This window comes from Panthera leo, chromosome C1 (genome assembly GCF_018350215.1).
Source record: "Panthera leo isolate Ple1 chromosome C1, P.leo_Ple1_pat1.1, whole genome shotgun sequence".
Classification (NCBI taxonomy): Eukaryota; Metazoa; Chordata; class Mammalia; order Carnivora; family Felidae; genus Panthera; species Panthera leo.
Window position 1 is genome coordinate 8464237 of NC_056686.1, and position 13307 is coordinate 8477543.

Below are 13307 nucleotides of genomic sequence, written 5' to 3' on the forward strand. Positions count from 1 at the left end.
GGCCAAGAGTTTTACTGACATTAGATGAAGCCCCAGCATTTAGAATAGTATGCGGCACACAGTTGGTGCTTAATGTACTGTTTATCTCAGTAGCAAACTAGATTAGGGCCTCAGCCTTGGCAGGGACACCACTCACTAGCAGTATGGTAAACCAGTTAGTAAAAGACCCCTTTAGGGGAGATGCAGCCCTGACGAGTTAACAGGATGGCCTGGGCCAGGCACCCTGGCGCAGTGCACAGCCTGCACAACCCTTTGTGGTTGCCTTAAGTAGGTGCTTGATAATTATTTGTTGAATGAAGAAAGGAATTAATAAATTTAATCCCGACATAAACGCAGGGAGGTTTTTACTTTTGAGTAGATTGAGGCCTACGCGAAGCCACTCCCTAGTGAAGGTGAAAGCCATGCTCCAGCCCAGAGTTCCAGCAATCACCCTCTGCGGCGAGCCCCACCTCCCTCTATACCGGAAGGAACGGGTAAAGAGGTCTCAGGGTGACCCGCGCACAGGTGGACGCTTGGTTAGGAGAAAGCTCGGACTTCCCTGAGGGAGGAGAAAGCAAAGGGAAGACGTGGGATCCGGCTGCCGGGCCGCCCACCACCTGGAGGAGAAGAGAGCTTAAGGCTCCGAGGTCCGGAGGGTCCGCAGCGCCGCGGAGGCACCGACGACCCCAGGGTTCCCTTCCCTTGGCTGCGGAAGGAGCGGGCGTCGGGCCGGACGGCGTGGGGCGGGGCGAGGCGGTGGGCGCGGCCCCGGGACCCGAGGGGGGCGGTCCGAGCGCGGCGCGTGACGCGAGGGCGGGGCGGGGCGAGAGCAGACGGCGCAGCGGAGGGCGAAGGGTCCAGGCAGACCCGGAGCTCAGGTCCGGCGGGGCGTCCCGCCCCGCGTCCAGGTCGCAGTCCAGCCCGGGGGACGGGCGTGGGACAGGCGCGGGTAGGGCTTGGGTGTCCGGGACCCCCCGGGGTAGGGGGGGAGAGGAGGAAGGGAAGGGAGGGGCTGGGGGCGGGGCATTAACTGAGCCGGCGACGCAGTCTCGAGCGGGCGGGGACTCCGGGGACCGCGGGGCGGGGGGCGGGGCGGCGGTGGGGGCGACGCGAGGCGGAGGGGCAGCGTGGGGCGCTGTCGCCCAGGTCTGGTCACGAGCCGGGCCGGATCCCGCGCCGCCCGGTCCTGGCTCCGGCTCCGGGCCGTGCCGCCTGGGAGCGACACCCTGCCCGGGGCCGATCTGGGACCTCCCGGCAGTACCATGCCGGCGGGGGCCCGGGACCGGCCCCAAACTTTCCCAAGCCTCAGCTTCTGCTTTCGAGAAGTTGGCATGCTAACAGTACCTGGAGGGGGTGTTAAGAAGGTCGCGACTCGGGCTGGGGACGTGAGAAGCACAGGGTGCCCCGGGGTGGCTTCGCCTCCTGCCCCAGTCAGGCCTCGCCGGAGACCCTTGAAGTATAGAAACTAAGGGAGCGGGTGCGGGTGATAACGTTCAACCGGAGCCAGAGACCAGACTCTGGACGCCTGGGTGAGGAGCTATTCGTACCTAAGTCTCCTCTAACTCCGACCCAGCGACTTTTATTTGGCCTAGACAGTGCCTTTAGAAGTTGCCAACATTTAAAAATTGACAGGTGTCGTATTTTCAAAATCGTTTAGAGTTGCTTCTGAAAAATCGGAAAACCACACGCAGTTTTTCCCATCCTAGCATTATTGTGCAAGGTACAAGTACTTTTTTGTTCTCTGCCCTGCTGAAACGCTCCTCTCTGGGCAGGAACTAGATGATGCGCCCACCTCGTTTTTGCTGGGACGGTAGCTTTGGGAAGACTGTAGGCTGCTATGGAAAGTGAGAAATCTCAGAAACTCTGGGGGTGGGAGAATAGTTCCTCCTTCTCCCACCTGTAATCAGATGAGGCCCATCTGAGTGACAGTGGCTGGCCTTCCCTCCCCTCCTAGGGGATCTCCTTAGAGATCTGGATAAGCAGGCAAGATTCAGGCCAGGGTGACACTGTGAATTTTCCAGAACCCTTGTGCAATTCAGGTGTAGAGGGTGGAAGGTGTTCTTGGGGGCGAGTAACTACAGCTGCTGGACTGTTTTTGCTGTTAACGACAGAAGTGTAAGTAATGGGGGTCTGGAGCACTTCTTTACCCGCCCTATGCTAAGTGCTTTGCTTGTGCTAACTCAGTCCTCCTGGCCCTTCTGAGGTTGGGACAGTTGTTAGCTCCTTTTACAGCTCCCCACGCTAGCCACTGCAGGCCAGGATTCAAACCCAGGCAGGCTTGCTCAGGCTCCCTCGATCTGCTTTGCAGTTTCTGAGCATTTCAAAGTGGGTTCTGGCCTGATGCCCTAACCAGAATGGAGTTGGGGGGGGGGGGTGCTTCTCATTGGGGTGTTTCAGCACATCTGGCTTCCAGGCCAAAGTGAGCAATCTGGGGAGAGGAAGTTGGTTTCTCAGCACTAGCCCCACCGCTTAATGAAGTTGTGACGTGGAATATAAAATCTTTATTACGTCCCCAGACAGATAGTGAATTCCCAGCACCAAAATAACATCACCACAAACTCCTTCAGAGCCCACAGGCAACAGCGTGGCCTCGGCAAGGTCTTCCAGGCCACCAGGTCCACCGTTACTTTTTTTTTTTTTTTTTTTTTTGAGAGAGAGAGAGAGAGCGAGCAGTGGGGCTCACCCAAAGCAGGATTTGTGCTCACCCAAAGTGGGGCTCCAAGTCATCTGATGCGGGGCTCGAACTCACGAACCGTGAGATCATGACCTCGGCGGAAGTCGGATGCTAAGCCGACTGAGCCACCCAGGCGCCCCCGTTAGGCAATTATTTTTTAATGGGGGGGGGGGGCGGGAAGGGCCCCTTTAAATATTAGCTCCTAAAGTCTCTATTAATGTGTTTACTACACTCTTTTTAAAAATGTGCGTAGCATGTGACCACTCCGTATTCTGACAGCCTACTCTGTACTGGAAGGACGCTCAAAGGCGCCGTCTACCCCTCTCGTTTCAAAAGCCCGGGTGGCTCAATCGGTTGAGCTTCTGACTTCGGCTCAGGTCATGATCTCACAGCTCAGCTCAGCTCCTGAGTCCAAGCCCCGCGTTGGGCTCTGTGCCGACAGCCCGGAGCCTGGAGCCTGCTTCAGATTCTGTGTCTCCCTCTCTCTCTGCCCGTCCCCCGTTCACACTCTCTCTCTCAAAAATAAATAAACGTTAAAAAAATTTAAAAAAAAAAAAAAAAAAAGAGCCCCTGGCTGAGGTCCCTGGGAATCCGAGGGGGTCCACCTGCTTGGTCAGGGCTCGTAACCAGTGTTGCCCCCCACAGGCCTGTGTGTGCACCCTGCCTCACCCCAGCCATGGCCCCGGTCAGCATCAACGAGCTCCCCGAGAACATCCTGCTGGAGGTGTTCACGCACGTGCCCGCCCGCCAGCTGCTCCTGCGCTGCCGCCTGGTCTGCAGCCTCTGGCGAGACCTCATCGACCTGGTGACCCTCTGGAAGCGCAAGTGCCTGCGTGAGGGCTTCATCACCGAGGACGGGGACCAGCCTGTGGCCGACTGGAAGATCTTCTACTTCCTACGCAGCCTCCACAGGAATCTCCTGCGCAATCCGTGTGCCGAAGGTGGGTCGGGGGGGGGGGCTGCCCCCAGGCCGGTTCCCTCCCCTTTCCCGCCACTCAGGAGGCCTTGTTCACCCTCACGATTCCCACACTGTCTGGAACGTTCTCTCACACCCCTCCCACACTCCCCTGATTCCTCATTCTTCAGGTCTCAGTTCAGACACCTGCCCGCGCCCCCACCCCCTCCCGCCCCGCATCTATCTATATCACATCCACTCTGTTCAGTTCCTTGATGACACTTTCGTTACCTATAATTACCTTATTTATCTCTTGGTCGTTTTTTTTTTTTTCCCCCTCTGCCACAGACTTCAAGGTCCAGACTTCATGGGTCTTGCTTGCCCCTCTCCGCCCAGTGTCCGCAATGATGCCTTCACATAGCAGGTGCTCAGAAAACGTTTGTTGAATGAACAGACTACACATTCACCGTCCTCTCTTGAGTTCGGTCTAAGCTGCCTAACGTTTCTGGAGGGGCTTCCTCTGCATCAGGCACTGGACTGAGGTCTTCACAAATGTCATTATCCTCCTGTTATCCCTATTACCCAGATGAAGGAAATAAGGATTTCAAGAGGTGACTGCATAATTTGAGGCCCCTGCGTAGCTCTTAATGTTCTCTTATGTCTGCCAGTGGTTTTTTCCCTTCATTGAACACCTACCACATCCCAGGCACCGGGCTTCTTGTTGGGGCTACAGCAGCAATCGACTGAGGCGTAGTTTGTACGCTCGGAACCCCTTTCACGTCGGTTTTCTCTCTTGACCCTCACAAGGATCCCGAGAGTTGACCGAATAAGTAGGTTGGCTCCATTTTATAGATGGGGAGTGCTAGGCCCGTGATGAGCGTCCTACCGGAAAATCCAGAACTGCCCAGTTGCTGGAGCCTGGTCCTGACTGATAAGGGCCCTCGGGCCCCTCTCTGAGGCCCCACAGACAGTGGCCCAGACACCCAATCTCTCTGCCTGCCCCAGATTCCACTCCGAAGCGACCCAGCTGAGCTGCCGGCTCAGCTCACACAGCTTCCACAGAGCCCGCCTGCAGCCTGTGCCTGGCTCAGGCCCACAGCTGGATTTCTGTGTTGTTCCCCTGGTTCTCTACTGGTGGGCCCCGGGGCACCCAGGGAATAGGTGTGGGCTTCTAGTAGAGGGAGGAAGAGAGCAATTTGGAAAAGCTCCCTTGGTGACTGTTCTGGAAAGCCTTGGTAGAGAAACACTGCTGTTTTTTTAAGGTCCTCTCAGCTCAGTCGGAATGTCTGAACGGGGAGACCGGAACCTGCCAGGCCAACCTGGTGGGGATCACGAGTATGGGGTCACCACATGCCACCAATGCAGAGGACGCCCACCCTCATGGTTATCCCTCCTGGCCTGGGCAGAGGGGGGTCTGAGCTAGCCCAGAAGGTTCCCATGACCTGCCACCAAACCCACAAACCAGTCCTCGGGCCCCCTTGGATCTCAGTTACATAGCTAGGGTGTCAGGGGAAACGTCAGTCAAGTCAGTGGGCCACGTTGGGACAAACTGACATTAGCCATTAAGAACAGAAGTACCATCACAGGCCCTTCATAACTTCATGTTTTGAGAACTGAAACTTGGGTATTTCCCAGAGCCCTCCAGCAACAGTGTGAACGAAAGGAAGGAAAGGCTAGTTTAGAATTTCTGGTAATACTCTCTATTTTTCCCAGCTTTATGCTACAAGTAGAGCCCGTCAGGGACAAGGTGGGACAGGGAGGGTCCCGGATCAGAGCCCACATGGTGGGGACAGGGGGGAATGTGCTGGAGGAAAGGCACTTTGGAGGGGTGCTCGCCTTGAGATGGGAGCTTGAGTAAGCCCAGCCTTATACCTCCCTCCCTCCTGACAGCAGGAGGGAAGGGCCAACTGTACACTTACCCAGGGGAATCTGACCTTGGTCCGTTTCTCCTAGAGGATATGACCTCCTGGCAGATCGATTCCAACGGCGGAGACCGCTGGAAGGTGGAGAGCCTCCCCGGAGACCACGGGACGGACTTTCCCGACTCCAGAGTCAAGAAGTACTTTGTCACATCTTTTGGGTAAGGGACAAACCACCGAGCCGGCAGTGTCGAGGGGGAAGGGGGTCAGGACACCTTTTGCCAAACCTCAAGCTTCAGCGAGGGCCTCTCTCTGCAGCTGGAGGAAGTGGATGCCTAGATCACAGTCCTCAGCGGCCTGGATTCATGGTGGGGGGCGGGGGGGGGGGGGCGGTGATTAGGGTAAGTCAGAGGTATCTTCTGGTTCCTAATCTAGGAATACGAGTTCACCAAGGTGCCCTCTTTGGGACCCTTGGACTGGGGTCACATGCCACCGAGGCACAGGTGGGTCAGACCCCTCCCCCCATGTGTTTCTCATAGGCCAGCACCAGCCAGTGGCCGCGGTCCCACAGCAGCCGGGGGACACTGCTGGGTCCTGGCCACGGCGCACACCCGGGAAATGTCCACCTTTCCTTATGCTCCACAGGATGTGCCTCAAGTCCCAGCTGGTGGACCTCAAGGCCGAGGGCTACGGGGAGGAGCTGCTAGACACGTTTCGGCCTGACATCGTGGTTAAGGACTGGTGAGCAGGGCTCGGGCCGCGCTCTGCGTCCTCCCCTCTTTCCTTTCTGGGAACACCCATAGGCAGTGCCCAGTCTGTGCCTGGCAGTGTCCTGGGGTCGGGGCTGCCCCCAGAGCCGGTGGACCCGGCATTTGCTCATTCAGTGCTTCTGGGCCCTCCTGCCACCCTGCATCGGCACGTGTTAATTCCAGTTTACAGATGGGGAGACTGAGGCCCGCAGATAAAGTGTCACCAAACAAGTACTGAAGCAGCAGAGACACCAGGACGCACCCTCCCCGGACTTTGCTCCACGCCTCCCGCCTATCTGCCTCCCCTCCCCCTTCGCCGTGCACCCCTCAGCTCTTTCCCAGGCTCCTGCTCGGCACCCAGAGCTCTGCAAGACTCTGGCTTGGCCCAAAGCAGCAGGGGCAGGACCCCAATTCCAGCCAGGCCCTAGGCCGCCACTCAAAGCATCACGGATGGGGCTGGAGGGGCATCCAAAGCTGCAGAGGGGTGGACAGCCAGAGGGTGAGCTCCATACCAGCCCCTGTCACACAGGCCACCCCTTAAATCTCCCACCACATCTCCAGTCTGATCCATGATAACGTACAGGTGACACAGCTCCCGCAGCCCAGGCCTTGATCCGTAAGGACTCTTTTGCTGTGTTAAAGGGACATCAGCACAGGATACCCAAAAGGGATGCTGCTTTGCTCCACTGCCCCAAGGGCACAGTAGGGCCCAGGGAGCAGTGAAACCAGCGGGGCCTCAGGGGCAGAGCAGGGAAATCCAACTCAGAGCTCCAGTTTATGGGGCTGCCACCTCCCCCACCTCCAGGGCCACCTTCTGTCTTGGGGTGCACAGTCCTGAGCCCCACCCTCCCCCAGGTTCGCCGCCAGAGCAGACTGTGGCTGTACCTACCACCTCCGCGTACAGTTGGCCTCAGCCGACTACATCGTCCTGGCCTCCTTCGAGCCCCCGCCCGTGACCATCGATCAATGGAACAATGCCAAGTGGACGGAGGTGAGGCCTCACCTGCTTGCCCTTCACCACCTGCTTCTCTCAGGGCCACGAGGGCAAAGAAACAAGGGTCAGCCTCAGGGCACAGAAGGCCCCAGCTCTCCTGCCTGGAGCCCGTGGTGTCCAGCTGGGGGGTGGGGGTGGGGGGGGCTCTCCCCTGCAGGACCTGGCTCTTCCCCTCTCCAGCGGGGTGGTCACCCCATCTCGTCCCTTCCCCAGTCCGGGCGATCACTTCTTCCTCTCCCCACCCCCCAGGTCTCCTACACTTTCTCAGATTACCCTCCGGGCGTCCGCCACATCCTCTTCCAGCACGGGGGCAAGGACACCCAGTTCTGGGCAGGCTGGTATGGGCCCCGCGTCACCAACAGCAGCATCGTTATCAGCCCGAAGATGACCAGGAACCTGGCCCCCTGCACAGCTCAGCCTGAGACCACAGAGGGGTAGGAGAAGGTTGTCTGCCTGCCCTCCTTCCCTCACCTCAGAAGGCCCTTCTGACAGCCTGTCATTTGATAGCCATTCATCCGTCCTCTGTCTGGGCCAACTGACTGCCAAAGGTCTCCTCCGGCGGAGCGTGTAGCCGGCAGCGAGGGCCCCTGCCCCTGGAGCTCCTGCCCCAGTTCCAACCTTGGGGAAACCCACCAGTTTGTGGGAGCCCCCAGTCATTTGCTCTGACATTTTCTCACAATAAATGTTTTCCGTAAAACCAGCCTGGGGTTGGGTTTACGGGTGGTGGGGGTGTCCCTGGCACTTTGGGAGAGAAGCAGCCCCTCCTCCCAAGTTAATTTGGCTGCTCCTGTCCCTCTCCAGTTAGTGACAGCCCAGCTCAGCCCTTGGGGCTCTTTATTGAAACAACTCACAGCACAGTATTTCAGACAGACAGTGTTGGCCGGCCACATCCCAGGAGGCCAAGAAATCAAGGTCCCGGCATCCTTCCCTGCCCTCCTGGGGAAAATTCCTCCATGAAGGCAACCAGACCTGAGCGGCGCCGGGCCGGAGAGTGGGTGGTCCATACACAGAGGCAATAAGAGCACTTGGAATCGGGGGGAGGGGGTGTCCCTCAGCACCGCCCTAGGCTGGGGGCCCCCAGTGTCCCATAGTTGTTACATCCGTGATCGGAGCATCACACCCTCAGCTGCTTTTGTGAGCTCGCTCTTCCACGTAGAGCTGCATCTAGTGGACAGGAATAAACCGCCAAGGTCAGGAGCACGGCCAGGGCACGTCCTCAGGAGGGCCCATAAGCCCCAGGCAGACAGGTCCCTGCCAGCGGTGGGGCAGTGTGGCACAGCCACGGGTTAAGGGAAAGGGAGTTTGGAGCCTTACGCCAGGCACTCCCTGGTCATCTCCTCCGAGCCTTGAGCCATTAGCCTCAGCGTACCGTCTGTAAAGCTCCCCGGGTCCCCATGCAGCTCACCTTTAAAATGTCTGATGTCATCGTTTTTAGCGGTATCAGCCGGGGATCATGCATGTGGACGTCCTGCTCATCTGCCAGGATCCAGGGAAAGTCCTAGGGTGGGGACCAAGGGAAGCGGGTGGAAGGGGGCTGGGCCGTGGCCTGTCCTCACTTTGCTACCCACTCCCTCTCCAGCGCCGGGGTCCCCAGACTTCAGGGAACACCAGAGTCGCTAGGGAGCTACCAGCATTGAGGACTCCCGGCTTCCTCCACCCGAGAGGCCGAGCCCGTGGATCCGAGCTGGCCGGGGCACCCAGGTGATTAAATGAGCCCCAGACACCATTTCAGAAACTGGCGGGTGAAGACCACCCCCCCCCCCGCCCTCTCTTGAGAGCCACCACTGAGCTGGCAGCCCCAGGACATGGCTCCACCCTCCTCTCGGTACTGGGTGCCCAGGCTGGGTAACGACCAGCATTCGGCCACACAGTTAACACACGACAAAAACCTGCCGCGTGCCAGGCACCGCCACCAACGATGTTGAGGGTGCGCGAACAGCAACACCCCGGCCCACTCAGAACCGTGGCATCTTGCTTTCAAAGCCTCCCGGCTGTCTCCCTGCCCACCAGACGGGTCTCCTCTCACCTTGATGACCTGAATCTTCTCCATGTTGCGGGTAGCAGCTTCTCTCGTGTGCACTAAGACTGTGAAGGTACAGCCTAAAGAAGCAAGAGTCTGGTCAAGGCTGGGCCACGTCACGCCTGCCACTGGGCACAGTCTCTTCCCCGCTCCCAGGCTGGCTCAGCAGCCCCCCGAGGGGAGAAGAGTGTAAACCAAGTGCTAAGACAAGACACAGTCAATAGGGAGACTGAACCCCGGTGGAGTCCATCAGGGTAGCTTCCTGGAGGAGGTGGACTTTCAGAGAGGTTCTAAAATGCAAGAAGGAAGAGAGGTGGCTTGATACAGCAAAGTAGGGACCGGAGAATGCAGCCCGAGCCAAGGTAGCCATGGAAAGGCCCGAGGACAGTGGGGTGGGGGCGAGCACACCTGGGGGGTTGTGGTCCAGGACAGCATCACACACACTGATCTTCAGGATGAAGGCTCGGAGCAGCTGCTCCACATGAGACAGCAGGGAATCTGAGCTGGAAGGAGAAAAGGAGGGGCTCCCGTCACACTGGCGGCCCTTCCCACCAGCAGGCAATCAACCCTGGAAACAGACCTGGGGGTCCAGGGGCCCTCTCTGCTTCTGACCGTGTTGGCTTTGGAGGGCTTGGCCACCTATCCTATCTACGCAGTTAAAACCATCTGGAGAGTTTAAAACCAGTGCCGAATGTGGCACCTGGGTGACTCGGTTTAAGCGTCGGAACCAGTCGGGATCTCGCGGTTTGTGAGTTCGAGCCCCGCCCCGGGCTCCGCGCTGACAGTGCAGAGCCTGCTTGGGATTCTCTCTCCCTCTCTCTCTGCCCCTCCACCTCTCTCTCTCTCTCTCTCAAAATAATAAATAAATAAACTTAAAAAAAAAATGCTGAGTCCCATGCTGAGTCCCATCCCAAACTAAGTCCAAATGGGGCACTGTGAACCCCCACAGGTGGTTCTAATGTGCAGCCAGGTCTGAGAACAAGGACACAGCCCAAGCCTCCTCATACCCCAGGACACCAAGCCAGGAAGGGAAAGGGCTTGCCTGAGGCCACACAGCAAGTGGGAACAGATAACAGTGCCCTGACCTCACCAGGAAACCAGCAGCTGACCAGCCAACACGCTTGCCCAAGGTCAACTTCTGGTTGACTATGGGCTGGACACTCGACTAGGAAGTCAGAAAACTGGGTCTGGCCCCGGCTCTGCCACCATTTGGGTGACCCTGAGTGGTTCATGTCATCTCTCTGGTCCTTGGTTTCTCCGTCCATAAAAGGAGGTTGGGAATAGCCATTCAGCAAAGCGATGGTTTGCCAAGTGTGGACCTCACAGAGGTTACATGAAGACCACAGGGCGGCCAGCCGCGTTAGGATAGCGTTCCTTGCCATTCTCCTCTTTACCGAGCTTCCTGGAGGAGGTGGGCTTTCAGAGGGGTTCTAAAAGGCAGGAAGGGAGAGAGGTGGCTTGGTGCAGCCAAGTAGGGACCTCAGAACACAGGCCAAGCTGAGGTATTCAGGGGCTGCCCTAAAGGGGTGAGTATGGGGGCGATTTCTAGGGACCTCATACCAGCCAGCCAGCTAGCTAAGAGTCCGGGGAGAGGCGGCTTACCTAATGGACAGCAGCGGAGGCTGGGTGATTTCAAAGACGAATTTCTCCACTGGGCGGTGCTCTTTGTCCAAAATTACCACCACCACTTTCTCGACATCGTTCTGCAAGGACAGGAATCCCCTAGTCCAGGACCAGGTAGCCCACCCACCACCACCACCTCCCTCCCTGCCCAAGGAAGGACGGCAAGGGCACGCCCACAGCCCTTCTCAGCTTCTAGGCTGAGGGTTCCTGGGCTTTGAGAATTTCAAGTAGGCATCGCTGACATGAGCAGTACAGGCTGGGAGGGGAGAGAGTGTCCGGGCCCCATGGCGGTTCCAGGACATCTCAGAGAGCGGGACAAGATAAAAGGAGGAAACCCTCAGGGGGCAAGCCCAGACAGAACTTGGGGGCAGGGAGAGAAACAGAAGTGAGAAGAACCCAGAACCCTCTGGGGCAGGCTCCACTTGACCAACTCCACAAAACAGGGCTCCCGGGCCCAGCATACCCTGAATGTGGCCCACGTGCCCTGAGGTCTATCCTGGGGCAGGGGTGGTCTCCAGGGAACAGGAGATATGCTTTGGGGTATAGAGTCATAGGGACCCCGCACGGTCCCAGCATCACCCTGTCCTGGAGCCCTGGAGGAACAGACTGGGCATGAAGTAGGCTGCAGCCTGGTGTCCTCACCTTCTCCAGCAGTGGCTTGACACACTGCAGGGTGTCCTGGATATACTGGTTCAGCTCCGGGTGGCAGGACATCTGCACACAACCGCACGATGGCTGGTGAGGCCCAAAGCACCAGTGGGGAAACCACCCAACACCCCTACCTCCAGGAGCCCAGGGAGAGAGGCCAGCAACTCCCTAGGGCTCCCTACCCAAGAGACTGACTTCCCATCATGGGGCTGAGAACTGCGAATTATCCACACAGAACGTAGAAGAATTCAGTCTCAACATTAGCACTTAATATAGCATCAGGGGTTTCTAAAGTGGGGTCTGCGGGCTCCTCTAGAGGCTGAGAAGTCCCTAAATTGTGTGTATTTGGGCATACAGGCATTTTTCCCAGAGAAGGGATCCAAAATTTTAATCAATTTTCAAAAATTGAGAATCTGGGACTAAGAGCTATGTGGCCTCAGGTAAATCACTTAACTTCTCTGAGCTTTAATTACTTCATCTGTGAAAGGTCTCGCAAAGAAAAAATGATGAGTAGTGAGATAATCCCGTACAACACAGAGGGTGCACAGTAAATGCCATTCTTTTTCCTTTTCCTCGTATATCCTTCAATCTCCCACCACGTTTCAGTATTGGGTCATTCATTTATTCTAATGTTTACTGAGTGCCTTCTAAGGGCCGGCACTTCTACAGACTGGGGACAGGGTAGCATTTGTTTACTGCTTTTGTCTGCCTTTTAACCTAAAACAACCCCTTACAATGAGGGCAGAGAGCAGGGATACCTGAGGTTTACAGGGATCCCCTCCCCAAACCAATCATTCGCCAGTCCCAGGAGCTCTTTAAAATACAACCATGCCCCAGGGGCAACTCTAACCCGAGAGTCTGGTCCCTAACTTGGGGCAAGGGGAACTCCCAGTTCAGAGGGATGGAAAGAAAAGTCCCTGCAGTTGTGGCTGGGAACTGAACGGCAAGGCCAGGCCGCTGGGGAGTGAGGGAGCTCAGCCTGAAAGCGGAGGAAGAGTTCAAAAATCCAACCTCTACCCACCTTGAAGTTCGGGGATGACCAGAGGTGGGGGCTCACCTGGACAGGCACGTTGTACTTCTTACGCTTCTGGAAGATGCCCACCGGGTAGACCTCGCGCACGTAGAGGATGAGGTGCACGGCCACCTCCAGGAACTCGCAGAGGACGTCGGCCACCACTGTGAAGGGGCTGAAGCCGGTGAGCTTGGGAAGCCCGCCGGCCCAGGCCCTCCCTCGCCCCCCCACCCTGGGTCCGCAAGTCCAGCCTCCCTACCTTGACCAAAGTTGAGGTCCTGTCGCGTGAGTGTGGTCATCCTTACCGCCACCTAGAGGGTGGGGCAGGAGGGGGGGCTGGTTCTAACGGATCAGACTGCCGCAGGGTGCGCTTGCCTCCACCCCCTCTCCCCTCCGTCTGGGGGAATCGGGGCAGGACGTCCCCCTTCACACAGAATCTGGGCAGCTAGAAGGGACCTCCCACGCTGGCGTCATAGCTCGGGGACATTAGCTGCGCCCCGATCAGCTCTGTCTACTGGCCCCCCGCCCTGCTGTCTCGGGGGCGGGGGTTGGGGGGGTGCGGTAGGAAAGGCCAGAGCTGTGCTCGCAAAAGGGCACGGCCGCAGAGGGAACGGCGGGTTGCCTAGGCCCGCGGGCGCAAAGCCGGACACGCTGAGAACGAAACCGGGCTGGAATAAGACGCCGCCCTCCGCCTGGCCGGAAACCTCCTCGGAGGGAACCCCGCCCCTCTCCCCTCCCCCGGTGCGGGGAACCACCGACCCGACCACTCGCGCCTCCCGCTCAACCAGCGGCCTGGACTCGGCTCCGAGACTTCCGCGGCGCTCCGGCAGGTCCTAGCGACCGCCTCCGGCCAC

At 58.1% G+C, this 13307-nt stretch overlaps 2 protein-coding genes across 4 annotated transcripts; one reads left to right on the forward strand and one right to left on the reverse strand.

The window, feature by feature from the left end:
• The first annotated feature begins 473 nt into the window (after window positions 1-473).
• On the forward strand, window positions 474-7847 carry FBXO6 (F-box protein 6). Of its 3 annotated transcripts, none has more exons than XM_042951858.1 (6): window positions 474-626; window positions 3299-3594; window positions 5502-5628; window positions 6053-6148; window positions 7012-7147; window positions 7400-7847. In XM_042951858.1, exons 2-6 carry the CDS (start codon window positions 3330-3332, stop codon window positions 7586-7588), a joined length of 813 nt encoding a protein of 270 aa, XP_042807792.1. In that variant the 5' UTR covers window positions 474-626; window positions 3299-3329; the 3' UTR covers window positions 7589-7847. The 3 variants fall into 3 exon arrangements, with proteins under 3 accessions (XP_042807792.1, XP_042807790.1, XP_042807791.1); XM_042951856.1 differs by lacking the exon at window positions 474-626 and adding an exon at window positions 800-928; XM_042951857.1 differs by lacking the exon at window positions 474-626 and adding an exon at window positions 1272-2094.
• Window positions 7848-7967: 120 nt separating this feature from the next.
• MAD2L2 (mitotic arrest deficient 2 like 2) lies at window positions 7968-13307 on the reverse strand. The gene is made up of 9 exons (XM_042951859.1): window positions 13213-13307; window positions 12713-12764; window positions 12499-12617; window positions 11436-11507; window positions 10773-10873; window positions 9579-9673; window positions 9177-9250; window positions 8556-8648; window positions 7968-8314 (listed from the first exon to the last, which is right to left on the reverse strand). Exons 2-9 carry the CDS (start codon window positions 12750-12752, stop codon window positions 8273-8275), a joined length of 636 nt encoding a protein of 211 aa, XP_042807793.1. The 5' UTR covers window positions 12753-12764; window positions 13213-13307; the 3' UTR covers window positions 7968-8272.